Source organism: Falco biarmicus, chromosome 4 (genome assembly GCF_023638135.1).
Source record: "Falco biarmicus isolate bFalBia1 chromosome 4, bFalBia1.pri, whole genome shotgun sequence".
Lineage (NCBI taxonomy): Eukaryota > Metazoa > Chordata > Aves > Falconiformes > Falconidae > Falco > Falco biarmicus.
Window position 1 is genome coordinate 69852966 of NC_079291.1, and position 20097 is coordinate 69873062.

At 43.0% G+C, this 20097-nt stretch overlaps 1 protein-coding gene across 1 annotated transcript; it reads left to right on the forward strand.

Annotated features, from left to right (window-relative positions):
- Positions 1-32: 32 nt before the first annotated feature.
- Positions 33-2976, forward strand: SOCS1 (suppressor of cytokine signaling 1). The gene is made up of 2 exons (XM_056338790.1): positions 33-263; positions 2020-2976. The coding sequence occupies exon 2, from the start codon at positions 2095-2097 to the stop codon at positions 2701-2703; it is 609 nt and encodes a 202-aa protein (XP_056194765.1). The 5' UTR covers positions 33-263; positions 2020-2094; the 3' UTR covers positions 2704-2976.
- Positions 2977-20097: the final 17121 nt, after the last annotated feature.

Genomic DNA, 20097 nt, shown 5'->3' on the forward strand with positions numbered 1-20097 from the left:
CGCCGCGTTAAATAGAAAGCAGCGGCGATGCGCGGGCCCAGAGCGCTGGAGGTGCCGCCCGCCCGCCCCGCGGGAGCCCCGGCTCGCTGCGGCGCCAGGCAGGGCCCCCGCGGAGGATGCCCAGCCGCCCGCCGCGGCCAGCACTAGCCACCGCCAGCCAGCACCAGCCGCCGCGCCGCCGGCCCCGGCGCGCCCCTGTGCGCAGCTCGCGCGTATGCTGCGCGCCCCGGGGACGGCCCCCGCCCGCGGCGCGCCGGGCGAAGGTAAGGGGTCTGCGCGGCGGGAGGGCAGGCTGCGCGGGGGGCTGCCTCGCGTGGGCTTGTTCGTTATGTTTTGGCTCTGGCGCGGCGGCCGTGCCCGGGACGGGGCGGCGGGACAGCCCAGCACGCCACCCGCCGCGGCCGTTACGCGGCGCCGCTCCCCCCGCTGCGCGGCAGCCGCCGGAGCCGCCGGGACCCCCCGGGCTCTGCAGGAGCCGCGCACCGCGTGGCGGCCGCCGGCGGCTCTGGGGCTCGGGGGCTGCCGTGCCCCCTGCGTGCTCGCCGCCCTCCGGCGCGGCGCCGCAGGCTCCCCCCGGCAGTGTTCGGCTTCTGCCCCGTGCCTGTCGGTTCTTGGGCTCGGTGGTTACTTCTCACCGGCGTGCCCTGAAACTTAATTTTTATGAACTTTAAATACCGAGCGATAATCCTGGCCCAGTAATTGGAAAAACTGACATCAGTTTCCTTCTGCTGTGTAAAGAAAGCCCATCGCTACTTTCAGCCTCTTATTTGCCAGCATACGGATTTTACAACCCCCTGTGCTGTTTCAGGCGGCGATGTGACCTAAATGAAACCAAACATCAAGTTGTTAAATTAGCACAGACAGGAATCCAGCTGCGTACTTTCTTTGAAGTCCTCATTAGCATGTTACCCTGAACCGTAAGATGGCCGAGGGATTCATTTCTGAGAATACTTCAAGGTTTCTCAACAAGCTGCTTCTGCAGATCTATATCTGACTATAGGGATAAATCCTAAAATCTATGCTTGCCAGTAAGGTCAAGGCAGCCAGCGGAGATGTATTGAACCACACTGTCAGAGGCAGACATTTCAGGCCAAACTCATTCCTGGTGCAGCACTGCTAATTCCTTTGAAGTAACACGAGGGATGAATTTAGTCCCTCATGCTGAAAGATATATCAATAGGAAGCAATTTAGATTGGGCCACTTAAAGTGCATGTAATACAAAAAAGAGAGAGAGAGAGACTGAGGAGTAATGCTTCGAGGGTTCATAGAGGTTGATTTGTGTAAGCTAGTGAGGTTGTAGCATTGCTGTCCCGAGGGAAAGTTGGGGGAATGGGAAATTTGCTTTTATGGCTGAGCCTCAGGTTAACGGGAGAGAGGAAAGTAGTTTTAGGATCGCTGTGTAAATTGGCAGCGATACAGGCTACCCTTCCACCTTAGCTTCGGTCACGCTATGGCACCTATTCACCTCACCCCCTTCCCGAGTTATCCCAGGACATACCCAGCTGCAGAGTTTACATCTACTTCACCTACTTTCTCACGCGATGCACCAAATGATGATGATGCCTTGAGATCTGGTGTTGCAGCTGGGATTGGGGAAGGGAAGGAGGGAGGTACAGAGAAATCTGTAACTTGGTTGTAAAACCACCTCGCTTTGTTCCCTAAAAACTTGAGAATCTGACGGAGCATACACAAGATAACTTCTCGTTGAGACAGCCCTGTCATTTGACTTGGCTCTAGGCTCTGATATGCTGCTGTGGGCTCACAGCAGGGAAACAGTGTTGTCCTCTGTAGCTGTTAATGATCGCTGCTAAATATTTTTGGGGCTTTGGACTTTGCTGTAGTGATAGGCTGCTAATCTTGTCAGAAGGCAGCAGTTGTTTGCCCAGTGTAAATTGGCAAATGAATATTTTATTATTTTATAATGGGTGGGAGGCATATGAATGGAAGACTTGGTCATTCAGAGATTGCAGCAGCTTTTCTCTGAGGATTTCACATTGTGTCTCTCTTTGGCATTTCAGAATAGCTGCTGGAAAGCTGCCCTGCCGTAGCCACTGACGCTATGGAAGACCGCATCCGCTGGTCTAGGCTGTAGGATGGTAGCGCACAGCAAGGTGTCAGCAGATAATGCAGTTGCAGCAGACCCGAGACGTCTACTTGACCCTCCAGCACGGGAGCGTTCGCAGGCTCGAGGCCGGCCCAGCGCTGTGCAGGCACAGAGCAACACGCACTTCAGAACCTTTCGCTCGCAAGCGGATTTTAGTAGCATCACTCGAGCAAGCAGCCTGCTGGATGCCTGTGGATTCTACTGGGGACCTCTGACTGTCAGTGCTGCCCACGAGAAGCTGAAGCCTGAGCCCGAGGGCACCTTCCTCATCAGGGACAGCACCCAAAAGAATTGCTTCTTTGCCATCAGTGTTAAGACTGCGTCTGGGCCCACCAGCATCCGGATAAACTTTCAGACTGGGCGTTTCAGCCTGGATGGCAGCAAAGAGACTTTTGACTGTCTCTTTAAGCTGCTGGAACATTACCTAAGCTCACCGAGGAAGGTACTGGTTACCCCCCTGCGCAAAGTCCGCGTGCAGCCCTTGCAGGAGCTCTGCCGGAAAAGCATTGTGAAGACTTTTGGAAGAGAGAACTTAAATCATATCCCTCTCAATCCTGTTCTAAAGGACTATCTGAAATCCTTCCCATTTCAGATATAAGTACAGCATTAACTGTATAGGGACATGTGAGAGATGTGTAAAGAAATCCAGCTTCCTGGGTTTTTCAACATGTTTGACAGTGAGCAAACTTATTTTTGTAGCAATTTACTGTATTTTGGAATGGAACTTGAACACTTGACTTCTTATGTTTACAAAAACTGTTTGCACAAACCTGGGGTTTTAAAACCCTGGCATAATTTTTCTGCCAAGCAGAATATTTTATTATTTTATAATATTTTTGATGACATTAACATAATAAACTTTATTGTGGAAGTTTTTAAAAGAAGTATCTTTTTTTTTTTTTTTTTAGTTTTAAAGGTTTAGGTACCTCTGCTGCTGACAAACTGTTAACTGCTAATTGGGTGCATAAGTGCAGACAGGTCTCCATGTGGTCCTGCTCTTTGCCTTACAAGAACTAGCTTGTTTTAGTGATAGTCCAGCAGACAGTGGATTCCCGCCCCAAAAAGTCTTAACACAGAAAGATGCAAATGAATAGAAAATGTACTCAGGATGAATCTGCCCAGGAATGTAGCTCTCCCCTAAATTCACAAGAGCAGGAACGGTGTGTTAAGACTACAGTGGTGCAGTTGTCAGTTTGAAGAGTGAATTGAACCCTTGGCTGAGCTCATTGCACCAACTCTGGCTTGCCTTATTTCTGTTAAAAGCTACAAGGCTCTGAGCAAGAAGAGGTTGCTGTCTGACATAACCAAACCAGGTGAACATAGGTGGGCGAAAAACAAAACTGTCCAGAAACACACGCTTCAAAAGTTCACACTGTAGCATTATGATGCATTGGGGGAAGGATAGCTTAGTTCTCCCTTCAAATGGGCATACACAAAATGGCAAAGGTGCAGACACCTTCAGACTTCAAAAAAGTGTTTGTCTTCAATTCCTGGTGATCTACAGAGCACAGACCTGATGTTTTAAAAGAATCTATGACAGGATCCAGAGAGGATAAGCCTATAGATTTGCAGCTGTAATTTCTAGTGGCTAACCCACATTCAGAGAAAGTTGAAATACATTAGACTGTTTTGTAATACTATTGGTAGGTTATTGGTGAAGGCAGCACTGGGTTTCTATCTGCTCATAAAATGTGAAATCAGTGCCCCATAAAGATGTAACTGTGAATGACCGGAGATGCCCAATTTGGCAAAATATCACCTGCATTATGTTAAAGTGATTCTCCCCTCCCCCAAGCATTTCCTGAAATCCATGAAAAGCTGACTTAGAAAACCAGCTGAACTGAATCACTTCAAAGAAGGCAGAGAGTCTTTCACAGAAATGTACTCTATCAGCACAGATCTATGGTGCTTACAGTAACTGCAAGCAGTAAATGAAGTCATCTGTAGAGTTTGGAAGATAAAAGGTCTCTCCCTCTATTGTAATTCACATTCCTTTTAAAGCTAAAGCCACTTCTAGGAAACACTGAGTACTTGCTTTATAGTGTTCCTTACTGAATAATTTTTTTAATACCATTTGCTTTACAAAATCAGCTCTCACATCATTGATGTTTCTTTGGAATAAATAGGTTTTCTCCTCAAACATGACTAAGGATCACTCACAGCGCATTGGACATTGTGAAAAGGGAAAGAGAATATACAGGCAGTATCATGTAACTGTGCTGCTTCCCTAAAAGTATTTTTGGATTGGTTCTGCCTATCAGTCTCCCATTCCCTTGTCAGCCATCCCTGGCTAAGATTAGCAGACAGCATTTCTGCTTAATTCTAAAGCTGGAGTTAGTTGCTGAATTATGTATTTTCCCACAGCAGCTGCAAGGATATAAATTGAGTAAGTGAATGCTGAGGTGCTATGCAGCAGTAGGAGAGCAGAGCAAAACGACTGCCTGAATGTGAATAGCTTTAAGAAGTTAACTTGGAAGTGGAGCAGGGGGGCAGTCTTTGTAGGGTGAAGGCTGCCAGACTGGTTTGCTGTCAGCAGAGATTGTTATCCCTTTCTTTGCCTTTTTTCCCAGTCCCACACTGTAGTATTTTTTAACCCTTCAGGCCCCAAGCTAATGACTCTTGCCTTGCTATATAAATGAGTGTCCCCATGACAGCATGAGTGTTAGGACAAGCACAATGTAGCTTAGAAGGTTCTATGCTGCCCCTGATAAAACCAAACAGAACTACACCTAGATACACAGTAAGGGGCTTCCCACTGAGAGGCATGGAATGAAAAGCATAAGGATTGAGCCCATTTCATTTTCTTCCTAGCAGACACAAACCTGCTTTCTTTGTCTCTCCCTTTTACTGCTTTAGAGTAAGTTTAGCAGAAATGATCCATATCCTCCAACGCAAAGTGCCCAAGTCCCTTCATTTCGTCTTTAATATGAAATGCAAATGTGGGATAGCTCAGAAAAAAAATCAAAACTATAAATAAGGACAAGAAGGTCAGATTTGTCTCTTGAGGAAAGAGGAGACAAAGCTGGCTTGTATTTTTAAACTACATATCTTTTCACTTGCCTTGTTCTTCTTCCCCTCTCTCTTTCTCTCCCTTTCCCCAGCATACAATACAGTGGCCAGGCAGATGCTTTTCCTGGCAGGTATGTGCAGGTTGCTCCAAAGCAACTAAGAAATCCTAACAGTGTGTGTGTTCATGTCACTCTGACTTGTGCTCTGTACAAGCTAATGAAGGGCTCTCTGAAATGCCTGCTGAGCTGCGTGGACTGCTTTAAGGACTGTCACATCTAAAGGGCATAGCAAGAGTCTCCTGAAGATTTCTGTAGTAATTCCAGCTGTCAAATCTCTCATCCTCTGTGTAATAAAGTACCAGCAAGGTCAAATAAGGAATTTGCTGTATTCTGCACCTAAAGCAATGGAAACACATAACAGTGCAGTGATTTTAATTCTTCCTACTAAATACATGAAGGGTGGTGTTTCCAGTCCCTCCCCCTCTTGCCCAGATCTTTCCTCTGACCTTTTCACTCCTGGCTGTGGCTGGAAAGTGAAGTAAACAGTCAATCTGGTAAAGGACTGTGGAGAATTTGAGCCATGCTCAAGAGCAGAGCAAAACCACATTTTCTGAAGAGACTGCAGTATTTAGCTGGGGTAGTGGTGGTGGTGCAGCTGGGGCCAACAGCACACAGCATGGCTGTGTCACCCACAGGCCTCGGGTGTCTCTGTCTCACAGAGAGCAGCAGGGTGGGAACTGTGCAGTAAGGTTTTGCTGGGACACGGGCCACCCAGCCCAGCTCCAGTGCAATGATCCTGTGACGGTACAGGCAGCAAAACAGAGGCTTCTTCACTTTGCTTTCAGAGTAGGTTAATTTACATACCATGCTGCAGCTGTAAAACACTTGCTAACAAACAGAGCTAATCAATAGAACCGCAGGTGTTCAGAGAACCTGGTTAATTTAGCCATGAAGAGTTATTGAATGTTCAGTAGGAGCCTCATGAATGACAAGTATAACCTTACCCACTGTGAAGCTGTGGTCACACTAATTCTGTTATGATTGAAATCATTTACAAGAAGTGAGGCTTCAGCTACAGTCAGCACTGATGCTATTTTCAACAGCCAAGAAAAAAGTGTCCCCTAGCGGAACACATTGACCATATCTAGCCATCAATACTCTTCATCCAGCTTGTACTTAATCCTGTATTGACCAGTGTATCCACCTCCTGAACCTTCTCCTTCAGATCCAGTGTCAGCCCTCTCTGTTGTGCTAGGATGTCATTAAGTCCCTGGCTCTCCTTGCATCCCTCCATTCATGGTGCTGACAGCTGTGAGCAATACATTTATTCATTAAATCCAGCTTTGAGACAAAGACCATGTAGCAGTGACTTAATTCAGACTCTAGATTGCTTTCTGTGCAAAGTGTAAGCTAACTGCATGTGCAGTAGGTTTCCAGGATGTTTCTCCCTATTGCCAAGAAGTGCCATTCAAGACTTCATTGCTACTGACTTGTCTTGTGCATAGTACTCGGATCCTGTCACTGTATCTGACGTTTTCCTCCTCAGCTGTTTCCCAACATAGCAGCCACATTTGCTACACCTGGGTCAAATCTGCTTGTTGGGTTACCATGGAATAACAGAAACACAGGCCAGCAGAGAGTGTAAAGAAAAGCCCAACTTCTCCCACCCATCCTAACTTGTACCCACTTCTCAGGTACAGCAGAGCAGCAAAGATCAAAGAGTCAGAATATAAACTGACTGACAGGTGAGTTAGCCACGTGCAAAAAGTATTTTTCCCCTGTCTAGACCTCAGTGACATGCTTTGGATGTGGTTACTGGGGGCAAGAATGACAGAAATTATGCTCGTGCATAGCAAAGGAATTACCCTGTAGTCTTAAGCTATTGAGCAGCACAGATATTGTGAGGATAAATAGCATCCAAACAGAATAAAGCAAGTAACTAACTGTGCCATAAGCCACATTTGGTCAGCTTCCCTCATTGTGCTCCTCTTCATAATATTAGCAAGGCAAAGTAGGATCACCTTTCTGTTGTCATTTTACTCTCAGTTATAGGTATATTTTTTTTGTAACTCCCAGCCATGTAGAAGAATGATAAATCCAGCCATCAGTCTTGAAGAGTTCTGTTTCCTCTCTCAATCACTACCGCCTGGCCTGCTTCTGCCCGTGAGCACAAAGGTTCATCTCTGGTAAAAGAGTTTGGGTTTTTTCTTCTGTTATCTGAAATGCTAACTTAAATAAAGCAACTGTGAAGATCTGCTCGTTTTTTTGCTGAATAAGATCCACTGGCCACTGTGCTGTGCTTGTAAGTGTGCATAATCCCTCCAGACACGGCTGTGGAAGTAAAGTTCTGATTGAGTGGTGAAAAAGGGGATCTTCCTTTACATGATTAGTATGTTATTAATCAAAGGCTTCTTACACACTTAACTATTGCCAAACACTTATCACTTCTTCTGTAAAAATATTCATTATATGCTTCTTTCTTCCCAACATAATTAGTTCCTTTTTAGTTCTATTTGTGTTACAGGAAAGGCTTATTTGGTTTAATCTTAACAGTATCCTCGTTTACACATGGTTCTGAATTCTACAGCCTGTAGTTGTCTATACTGAATGTGATGGGCCAAAACATGCTCAGGTTTACATTGAGATATTCCACGGGCAGATCCCAAACGGCACCAGGATGCCTGAGAGGGCACTCTGACCCAGGCAGCTGTGCACTTACAGTCCTGCATGGGCTCGGTGTTAGCTTAATGCAACTTGTAGATCAGATCTAGTGATCATCGGTGGGACATTAGTTCCACAAAGCCCCTTATATTTTACAGCATCTTTGCGTGCTGTAAAAAAAAAAAAATTTTTTAAAAAATTATATATATATAAAGAAGGTGAGAAGATACCAGTACATTCATCTGGTTTGACTTTCTGTATATAAAAAAAGGCCTCAGAAGTTTCACCAGGCATTTTCAGCAGTGCAGAAGTTATTCCTGCAAAGCGCATAGTTATGCCTGCTGCATAAGTGAACATTATCAAAGCCAGTTATGTGTAATTAAACTTAGTGGAGTTTTTAGGCAGACGTCCAAACTGAAGGATGTCAAGCACTAAAGAATTTACTGTGTTCCTCCATGTGCTCTCCCACCATTCAAGACACTGGCTGCATCGCAATGCAACTTACCTTTTTCCATCATCAATGTGTCCTCTGGGTCACAGTTCTCTTTCCTTTTGGGATTACAATAGCAGCATGGCATGACTGCAGGTGGAGAGGAAATAAAGTCCTAAAGTAGATGATGGGACATTTTTTCTCCTTACCTGACAGAACAGGACCGGTACAAGGTTAGCTTCTTTTATGTAAGGTAAGCTAGTCTGGACTAGCTGGAGTTAGGACCTACTGAGCTTGGTAACAAGATTGGAAAGAGGAAAGCCTCGATCATCAGTCTTAGTCGAGCACATTGGGAAAGGAGAGGAATTTGAAGCTGTTAACAAATCAAGTTTCTTCCTATCTCAGGCAGCTGGAATGCAGGTAGTGAAGAAACTGTAACTACCATACTAAAATAAGATGTGCAGGCCACACAGACAAAATACCTGGGAAGATGCACCCAGCTGGACAGGTAAGTAGGATAAGGCTTTTATTTAGATGCCATCAAATTGCTTGGAGTTTCTGTGCTGTTTTAGTTGCTTTTCACAGTATAAATGGACATCTTGGCTCTGTTAAAAAAACAATCAATTTGGCCCTTCCTTATTCCACTGCTAAGTGGCCTTCTGATACTCTTGCAGACTTTAAGTAGCAGAAAAGAGATCAATGACTTCGATAGTCAAGACACCTAATGTACATAGGTGAACAGGTTAATAATGAGAAAGGAGAAGAATGAACTTAGCAGCAACCAAGAAAAAGTCAGAAAAATAATCGGCAAATTTTCAGAGGAGATAGTACTAAAGAGTGGCTTTACTATGGTGAACGCTGGGACATTTAGTGGTGGTGTCAGCAAAAACAGAGAATGGGGGATAGGGAGATAGCTTGAGAAGGAAGGCACAAGTGGGATCAAATCTCAAACTCTGTACATTCTACGTAGCTATAAAGTCATCCTCTAATTTTGTTCCAGTGCTCCCAGGTTAAGTCAAGATAAGAGTGAAAAGTTACCAGGGTACTGGCAGATGAATACATTGTCACTGTAAAGGAAGCCTCTGAATACAGTTACCTTTGTCTTAGATAATTTCACCACTCCCATCTTTCACAAAGTTTAAACTGAAAATAAGGTGCTTTCACGGTAGTGGTCTAACAGGCACTAACAGGAGGTAGCACTAGCACGGGACTGCCATGAAGTCACGGGCGTGCGGAGGAGTTCCCAGCACTGGTACCATTCTATGGATCCTGAACTGTAGGACACTTTGCAAGACACAGTGTGAATGCAAACAGATATGGAAGATGCTGTGGACCCATTATTTATCTTGGTATATCTACTCTAGTCGCAACATTTACAAATGTTGTGGGAAAAATAAAAATATTAATCATATTCAATCACAGGTTTATCATATCAGAACATACAAACATCTGGAGTGGAATCTTAGCTCCAGTGAAATCAATTTCCAAGAAAGATCAACTTTTCTATCGATAATATTATTAAATAACAGTAAGTATCTTTTTAAAATTAAATCTAAGAGCTATGGTTGCTTCACAAAGATTTCTTACTTGATAGAGCCCCAGCTAACTCACATGTTGAGGGTGACGTGAGACTATATCTATGCTGTTCAGTTTTGATACTGAAAGTGTGTATAAGACTGTGTGCAATTTCCTGCGCCCATTCCTTCCAGCTCTGCACACTCTTGCAAGTCTCCCCTGTACCCTTCAAACTGAAACTGATAACCATGTTACATTTTCACCCTAACCAAACTTTCCCCAAATCAACTTCCCTACAGCAGAAGCTACTTATTACTGGAATTTGAGTCAAATTGAACTTTCAGGCTGAGATTTTAGGTATTCTCTCTGGGATCTGAACAACTTCTGGCTTCCAGACAGAGCACTGAAAACAGAAATGAACATAAAATACTCTTCCAAAAACGCTACAACATGGACTTGACTAAGGCTTACAGATTTCGTAACACTTGCTGAAATAGTCTCATTTGGTTATTTCTCGACCTGCCCATATACCATCACTGTTCAAGCAATCTAGAGAAATGTGGAGATGGAATCGGTATCTCCTATAGACTCATGGGATTGAAGTAGGGTAGGTATGATCTGTAACAATATCACTAGGATGAATTTGGGAAATATACATGCTACACAAGGAGTAAGGCTACTAGCTACTTTCTTAGCTCTCCACAGATAAAACCTAGTACATATTCTACATACACAACCTGTTCAGAAATAGTTTTGACAAATGCTTCAGAGATTACTTTAGGGTTTCTGCCCCCCTTACACTCCCCTTTGCTCTCACCAGGTAAGTTGTTCACACCGGCTACTTTAAACAGCTGACTTAGGTGCAAATCAAAAGCTTTCAGAGACAGATGCCTAACTGCCAGGTGGCAATTAGATCTGTAAATTAGGTGCCTAGAAGACACTGTGTGAACCCTTTGCCAGGTTTCTCCCTGGTTCCCATCAAGGCCAGCTACACAAAGTAAAATGAAGTGAGCCATAAAAGCTTTACAAGTATTACATAGCAGCTGCTTTCTGTTGAAGACAAACTGAAACTTCAGTTCAGTACTTCAAGCCTTTTCCAGCCATGAGATAGCAATTTCCCTTTCAAGTAAAGGGGTCATCTTTACCTAATCTAGCAGTTAGTCAATAATTTTGTAATTAATGATAAATCTACCACTGTCTTGTGACTAAATGTACCACGTGTGAGTTTTTGTTTTGGAAAACCAGCAAAAATGGAAAAGCAGGAAGAATTATGGTTTTGTAGGAAGAGGAGAAAACACTTGTCAGGTGTCTTCGTAAAACTGGCAGCCAACAGAAGCTTTTCTCAGACAAGACAGTATAACAGCACAGCAGCTGAGAACACAAGCTACACTCTTGTAGTCCACACCTCTGCAACATATCATGTACCTATCATCTATAGGCATTTGGCATGTACTGTATTTGTGTAATTGTATGCAAAGCAGATGATGCCTTTCTTAAAGGTAATAATTCCAGTTCCAGTGTTCTCAGCCCTGCATATTTGGTAATGTAATTTCCATACAAGAGTTTCTGGCTGCTGTAGGTTTTCTCATTACTGTTGCTGCACAGAAAAAGCTAGTGACTAGCTGAACTGTGTTCAAAAAGCATATGACCAGCCTGCAGTTCAGTGTGAGTTTGCTGTAGTTTTATGCTCTGTGGACATTAATGACAAAGGTCTAGGTGCACAATGGCATTTACAACCAATATTGTTCTTATAATTTTTCAGTTATGCCAAATGATTCCTTTACATTTCCATTCAGTAAAAGAAGGCTGCAATGAGAAAAATCTTAGACCTTACAGGGGATTCATTACTGGCCCAGAGGGCAGTGCTGTCTAAAGCATCTCAAGCCTTATGCACAAACTGTTTTACGGCTTTCAGTGTGCTGTTGTACACTGGGTTTGTATACAATTCCAACAACCCATATGTGTACATCTGCTCCTATCATTCATCAACTCACCGTCAAAAGCATGGAGCGAATAGCTGAAGCAGCAGGAGTCTAGAGGGTGGCTCACAGATGATACGAGTATTTACACACAGGGACTGTGATTCTTGGGTTTCTACGTCTTACTCTAAAGCCTGAGAAGCCAGACTCTCTCATGGGGTGGTGCAGATGACCTTCTCAGCTAGCCTGTTTGTCTTTAGGGCCAGACTGACATGATGGGAGTCCAGGTCTGATTGGCAATTAAGGGATGTTATTAAGGGATGTCTTTTTCAACAGGCTGCAGTGTCATTTGTCCTTAGGAATTAAATAAGACTATTTCACCTAATTGGTGTGTTGCAGTTGGAAAGGTCTCAAGCACTGGGGAGACTTCAAATGTCTTCAGCTTTCTGCCAGGGACACACAGTTCTGAGGACTTTAAGCTTAGCACAGAATACACTGGGAGCACTTGATATCTTCTAATACACAAAGTCAAATGAGTGGCCCACTTGCCACTCTGGCCTTAAATTTTATGAATAGAAGCCATGTACATACTGGTCAGAGGGATTTTCTCTGGAGTCTAAATGAAAATAAAGGAGAACAGAGAGTTTTGTTTTAAAAGCAGAGAGTGAGGAGTGTGAAATACCAGGGCCTACTGAAGCTTTAAGGCACAAAGGATGCTCCAGTCAGCCACAGAAGTACTTGGGACAGGAAAAGAAAATAGGAAAGAACAGAAATTCAGCCTTTGGGTGAACTGCTGCTGAAATGAGGCTTAGGACTCTGAACTCCAAACAAGGAAGCCATCTCCTGCCCTATGATTCTGGAACTTTGTGTTATATAGTTTGTACAAAATATCTATTCATAAATAGTTTGAGTGAAGCATTACACCTCAGACTCAGGGACAGAGCCCTTTCCAAGGCATCAGGAACCCTTAGTTTCATTCTGGATTCTGCCAACAAATTATTCTATACATCACACTACTTTACCTTGTAATCTCCCCCTAGCTTTTAATTGCATGGATAATTTAGACTGATTTTTTACAGCACACAACGGGAAGTGTATCATCTTGTTTTGGACCATTAGGCAACACTGCAAGTGTTTCAGTAATGGTACTTAGTAAAGAGATTTTTTAATTTATTTTTTTTTTTTAAATCAATAAATTTAGTTCATTATGGCCTATTCTCTTTCTAGTCCTTTTACAGCTGTCCTGCTGAAACCACAACAAATTCTGCATCTTTCTGATAGTAGGATAAAAGTCTGTTGATACAAACTCTGAGTCCATAAGCCTCCCGATGCCTTCATTCCCTTACCTGTACAACAGGTATCATGCTCTAGTCCTGGAAGATTTATTGGAATACACACGTATTTAGGAAGACCCTTTAACTCTGGGGAGTAAAAGTACAAGACCTAGGTATCAAGAAGTATTTGCTGATTATTTTCTCAAATATCTGAGTATTTTATATGTACTTCTAAAACAAATATGCCTAATGAGGAAGAAGCCGTCCATCTGAACTGCACAACCTGTACCGTGTATCTTTTTATTATGCTTTGGAACTAATAAAACCTATGTAATCTTTCCTCCTGCTATGTGTAATTTATGCACTGCATGTAAAACCATACACAAGCTCATTGCCAAGGTCAATGCAATAACAGCTTCAATCACAGATACTGAAATAGTTAAAAGACACCAGTGAAGAGTACAGGTAAGGCTGTGTCTGTGTACTAAATGTAAAGTGAGGACTACACTGTCCAGGGCTGCCTTTCTCAGCCATCCATATTATTTTTTCCTTGCTCTACTACGTATCTTACTGCCTTTGTAATTTCAATACAGTTGTAAGAAGACGATGATTTTAAAATGCAGCACATTTCACATCAGTACAAAATATTTTTTGGGAGTGGAAGCCCAGATAGATAGGTTTTAGCAGTGACATTTCTACTGGGGAAGAATAATCTCTTCCAACTGTTTGAAATTTAAAATACCATTGTTCATCTGCCAGACCTGAGCTTTTGATCCAGGTGAAAGGCAAAGCTGACTGCTGTATACAGTCTGCTGTAGGTACTCTGTATACAAACTGTTTTCTGTTAATATTGTATACAAGCCCAGCTGAAGCCTAAAGGCAATTGCATATAAATGCCAAACACAACCCATAGGCACACTCCAAGCTGGTATAAAAAGGCTTTGAGTGAATTTATGAGTGCATGTGTAACTCTATTAGCTAGAATGCTGGCCATCGGTGGAACAAAAAAAATCACTGCAGGGCCAGCTTGAAGCAAATGCCAGTTTTAAGTAATGGCCAGTGGTCTTCAGGGTTTCTTACAGGGCCTAAATCAATCTCTGGTGAAGTTAGCAGAACTGAGCTCAAAACTAACCTGGAGAGAAAATGTTTTCTCTCTAATGGAAAATTCTGTGTGACATCTGGGAAGACCATGGCATGTCAGAGGAAAGCATCCTGGAAGACTGTGGAATTTTGGAAGGAGGTAATGCATTCAAAAGAGCCAGAGAAAATACAAGCTGAGTTTTGAAAGAATTGCACAGAGATAATAACAGCTGAAAGGGCATACGGGTGGTTCTCACAAGTTCTCTTGCCAGCTGTAATCTCTGTTACAAAAAAAAAGAGTCCCAAGTGCAGAACAATTATACAAATAGTTTACAGGTTTTTACTCCAAGATTCAGATATTACATAATCCAGCATAGTCCTAAAACTGTTGATTTCACTGACAGTGGTGAAAGCCTGAGCCCTTATTGAGAACTTGGAGAAGCCACTTAATTAATCGCTTTTACAAATTACACTACTGTTGGTCCAAAACTTTAAGGTTTGAACTTATTGCAGGTCAGTTTTAACAGCCCCTAGTACTTGAGCCAAAATGAATGCATTCTCTTTCATTCAAGCTTAATCCACATTAACTGCACAATTAAGATAATGTGCTGATCGTAGAGAAAAAAAGGAGGGGGGGAGTCACACCTATTAAACACCTTCATAAGACTGTCTTTTTAAATAACCATGAGCAAAGTATTTATGAAACTCCTCCAGTCTGAGTCATAAAGTCTTTATGTAGCAGGCAGATTATGAAAGTAGCTTGGCCTCACTAGTTATAAAACATACAGAAGTGGCTGAAATTAAATACTGTCCATTGGGTTAGGTGGCCACTTATACATTTAGATTAGGACAGCTTTGGCCAACTGCAGCTCACAAAGTTTTGTAAAACAGCACCTTGCAAGACTGTTTCAGAATCTAGAGGTTTGACCTGTGGAGACCACCTGTCACCATGCCAAAACAAATTAAGGGAAAAGAAACTAAACTCAAAATAAGAGTAACTACAGTCTGCTTGCTTTTACTTTAATCTCTTGCAGGTCTTCCTTGTGCTTAGTTGCACAATAAGAAGCACGGATTGTACAGTATGTCACTCTAGCTCAACAGGCACTGGCACCCAAACACAAGAAAAACAAACCCCTTCCTTTTAATTCAAGTCCATCCTGCTTCCCATGACATCCTGTCTTCCAGCACAGTGCAGTTCCTAGGAAAAGTTGCACAATACAAATATACTGTTGCCTGTGCTAACAAAATAATTGACCTGCCATGAAAAAGCTGGCATAAACATTATCTCCTCTTGGTGACTACTAAAGCAGCTAAATTACAACTGGTAATGCTGTTTGCTGTTGATATAATTTTAAAGAGAAATTATGCTGACAAATGTAAACAGAACAGCCAGTGGCCTGTTTTGTTCACGGTGTACAACAAACGACACATTTTACTATAAAACAACGACACCAGAACCACTGCAGTTACAGAATATACCTCACAGTCACAGTCCTCTACATCTGCTGGTCAGATGTGATCCTCCAGGAAATTAAAGGCTGAGAAGGTGAGAAGAGCATCATCAAACAACAATTACTGTTATTGATGATGGAGGAGGGGAACACCATCTATCCACTTAATGGTGGAGGAGGGGAACAATCATCACTGAACTCAGTTTCTGCTTTACAAAACAATTCAGGGTTTCTGCTCTGTATAGTCCAGTATTCAGAAGTTTGAGGAGGATGAGTCAGTCAATATTCCAGATCTGGTCCAGTTTTATTAATTTTACTGTAAGCTTAAATAAAGAAATATCCTCGCATGATCAAGTTGGAGCCTAGACTTGCAAGCAGTAGTCCTGCTTTGGAAATACTCCAGGCTGTGACCTCTGCTTCAGCCACTTTAGGAAATGAAGCTGATCAAGCAGGAGCAAGTCTAGGAAAAGGAATTAAGCACCTGGAGATCTAAGTGTGCATAGGAGAAGGAATAAGGATTTAACAGTGAATAACTAAAATCCAGAAATAATTCTGGAGCAATGACTAAATCAGAGGATTTCTCAGGTGCAGGGAACAATTGAAGCAGCAGGTTGCGGACCTCGCCTACTCTTCTGCTCAGCCCAGAGAGATGTTTGTATAGCTGTCCCACAGACCAAGGTGCCTTTCCCTCCTCCACAAAAGCCTGCGTAGTGCAGGACCTTCGCCTCTGAGGGAGGCAACAAGGACTTAAACCAAATCCTCTCCCAGCACTGAATCTGTTTGAAAGCAAGTGCTCTGGCTACTAGACTATTGGGGTGGGTGGGTGTGGGTTTTTTTTTTTTTTTCTCTTGGTAAATATAACCACCACCTCAGGACTCTCATGTTTGTTTGTGAAATGCAGTGAAAGGGCAAGACCATCCATATACCTAAGGCAACCATCTTCCATGAGTATGAAAAGTATGAAAAGGAAAACTTTTCAAGAACTGAATACTTCCACGAATCTCTACTGAAGCTGGGAGTTTTGCTATTGATTGTAGCGGCAACAAAAGCAGGACTAGAATGTGCATGTATCAGGCTGGCACAACAGGTATTCTCCCTCCTAGGACTAGTCAAGAGCCTTGATTTCTGTAGAAAGGCTTACTCACTGTATACTGGCTCATCAAATAATGCCATCTGGCCTGTGCTAATCAGATCTGACTGTAACAGAAACAGGATGCTGGTAGCTGACGGGAAGTTCAGGTGTTGAGAGCACAAGGATGTCAGAAGTGCTTCCCTGCCAGCTCTGGGGTTCGCACACAGACAGAAAGTGTATGACCTTATTTAGGAGAATCAGACTGCAGATCAGGATGTTAGCCTTCTATTTGTCACCCCATCCACAACAAACTTGAATTTGGTTGCTCTTGCACTTCAGCAGCTTCCCAGTGCTCAGATGTTTAGAGACTGCTCTGCTTTTGGGCACGTGATATGAGTAACACTGAGGTTTCATTTCAGGATTTTGCTCTTTGTTTTATTTTGAAAATCCCAAAGGACATGGCTACAAGCCATAGTCGTATCTCATTCAGGATTTTCACATCTGATTATTCATTCTCTTGGAAAGCTGATTTGTCTGGGAATAGTGGTGTTTGAATGTGCTTTTGTTAGTGTTACTGAGGGTTTTTTCTTCCCTTCTTCTGTTCCTGTATTTCACAGAAGGTGCTTACTCACATAACTGTAATCCTTTAATTCTTCAGTTCATGTACACCTTCCCTAATGCATAAGGAACTTTGAGCTTAGATACGGTCATTTGGATGGCTGCTTTGCTGTATGACTTAAGACAGACGTATTAAGCCTCCCATTCTGAGGATAAGGCCCCTTCTTTTCAGTTCTCCGTAGTTGGTGTGTCCCCCCCCCCCCCCCCCCCCCCCCGAAATACATCATGCATTTACGCTGTTCCATGTAGACTTATTTCTGCTCCGTGGCCTCATACATTGCTCCTGATACTGCACAGCCAAATGACCTGATCTGCTGTGGATCACACAGACATGCTCCCAACACGTCTCTTCAGCTAGCACAGAGCAGCCCTCTGGCAAGGCCCTTCCTCAATGTCAATTTGATGTACGGGGAGGACACCTTATCCCATTAAGGCTATTGTTCTGTCTTGTCAATGGAGGAAGAGGAAATCTGAGAAATTTGTGTGTTATATTCCACTAATGGCCTATAATTCTAATAGGATTTTTGACCAATACCTAGCTACCAGCTCCTATGGAAAGGGCTCAGTTGCTCTACACTAACAAGCAGGGCTTTGCAGAGAACTTTTTACAGAGACAACACAGGGAAATCGTGTCACAAACCATTCCCTCTCCTTCTCCATCCTTCATCTTCTCCCTACCCCAATGACACTTAAGGAGTTCACCTGTACTCACACTCTGTGGCATGGGAAACCCCTTTAAAAAAACCCTCTGCTGGCTTCAGAAGTCTTGTAAAACAGTTGCATTGCAAACAGGCTGCAAGTAAGCAAGACAGAGGAAGGACAGAGTGACAAGTGTGGCCATCCTGGTTCCCTCACCCTCAAAAAGCTGGAAAATGTGGAGGTGAAGGGGGCTATGCTCTCACCTGTAAGTAAGGAGTGGGGGATTTCCTGAGGAGAAATCTACAAGGAAACTATTGTGGCATTTTCCTATCTGTGCATTTCCTCCTGTGGAATTTCCAAAATTGTAGTTACAAAATTGTTTCAGAAGAGGAGAGGGCAAGTACAGACCTGCTAGAGGTACACGACAGAGGTAGGTAGACTTCCTCCCCCTGTCTCTATACTGGCACCTGTAAGAAGTTATGTGGTACAGGAGCAGCTGTCTCTGAGCCAACCTACTCTGGCTCTCAGCAAGCAAGTACTTTTGGCTTGGTAATGGTCTAAATACAGCCACGCAGCTACTGGTTGGCAAGCTTCGATCTACCTGCCACGGACATAACTTCTGCTAGCAGGAGTCCCAGGCACCCGTATCAGCTGAAACACATGCTGCCAGTGACTGGGAGAAAGCCAAAGAGAGGAGGTGGGTGTGGTGTAGGTAGGCACACACAGAGGTGTGATGGGCTGATGACTCTTCCCATATCTGGTGAGGCAATGGGAATATACTCAGGTAAATGAGAACCAAAGCAGAGATTGCTGGAGCTGTCTGAAAGTAATGATGGAAACATTTAGCACTGGGAAAGTGGTACCCATTCACCCATTACGATGTTGCTATGTGAAATTTCCATGATTTTCCTTAAAACAGTGATTTGTTATACTGTGAAGTCCTTACGTGGTAGGGCAAATGCATTTTACTCATGGACGGTGAAAAGGGTCTCATTTCATCCAAGGAGCTATAAGATAATTCCTTTAACCATTAATACACTGCAGATTTTGCTCCTCTTTCTACCTGTAGCAGATAATTCTTTCCACTTCCCTCCTAGAGTTATGTAAACACTACAGCACCTTCAGTACATTCCTGTAATGCATATATTGTGCTGAGTGGTTGATCCTCCAAACTGAAACTGATAAGCAGGTAAAAGACACTCTGAAAAGACAAGTTCATCCATACTGTTTACATAGCCCCCACAGGGAAGTGTTAAAGGACTAAGTCCTTCAGGTACCATCTAGCTTGACCCTCAGCAGTGTGGCCAGGATAACCTTTCTTTGAGTTGCTCTAGATCAAAATGTGTCCTCTCATAGCGCATTGGGAAAAAAAATATCCTGTCATGTAATTAAGGAGCTAAAATGGCTAAAAAAAATCCAAGAAATGTCAGAACCAGTGTAAAACAGCAGCAGGACTACGTGGCTGGGACAGATTAGAATTTTTCAGATTTTAGGATTACCAGTTGTTCTGTTATTTGTGTTAACCTTCACACTGTTGTAACTAAGAAACACCCTTATGTATTAGAGAAAAAGGACAGCTTCTAGGATGTACCAGTTCCTGTTTGCTTACCAGGTCTGGCGTATCAGTCATGCAGAACATCAATAAAAGATAAACTTCTCAATCTAGACCAGAGGCACCGAACAGCTATTGCAGGAGTCTGCTGTTGAGTTTGGCAGAATCATAGTGGAAATAAAATGCTGAACTGAAAGCATGTACCCAATAGCTGAGAGAAATCAGACTCTGTTAACAATGTGGCAGGGAGGATTGAAACAAACATGTACCATGACTGACTTTGCTGCTTCTGTCACAAAAAGAGAATAGCCTTACCGATTTGAAAAGCCTGCTGAAGAAAGAGTTGAGTGCAAAACTTTCTCTCCATTAATTCTCTAGGAAGGATAAGTTAAACATTTAAATGCTAAATTTAGATTTCACTGGAAAAAAACCAACCCAAAACCAAACCAAGAGAGTTGTAATTAAGGCTGAATATTTAAGGAGTAAAATAGAAGACTGACCAAGAGAAAAAACATGCCACTAACTAATCCAAAAGCATTTCAGAATTTCAGATTTGCAGTGAACTGCATCAGCAAGCAAGATAGAATCAAGGTCTCTGTTTTCCTCAGATGTTTTTAGCCAAAATTCCTAATTAAGCTGCTGCAGAAAGTCATGACAAAACTGATTTCAAAAGAGATCTCAAAAGGATTTGATTTCTTGATAAAACATAAGAAACCTCTTTTGAACAGAAAAAAAATTGAGTGGTTAGAGAAAATCAGCCTATTTTATTTGCC

Bases quoted from the DNA above. Each gene is read 5' to 3' on its own strand.
- SOCS1 (XM_056338790.1), top strand. From the start codon at position 2,095: ATGGTAGCGCACAGCAAGGTGTCAGCAGATAATGCAGTTGCAGCAGAC.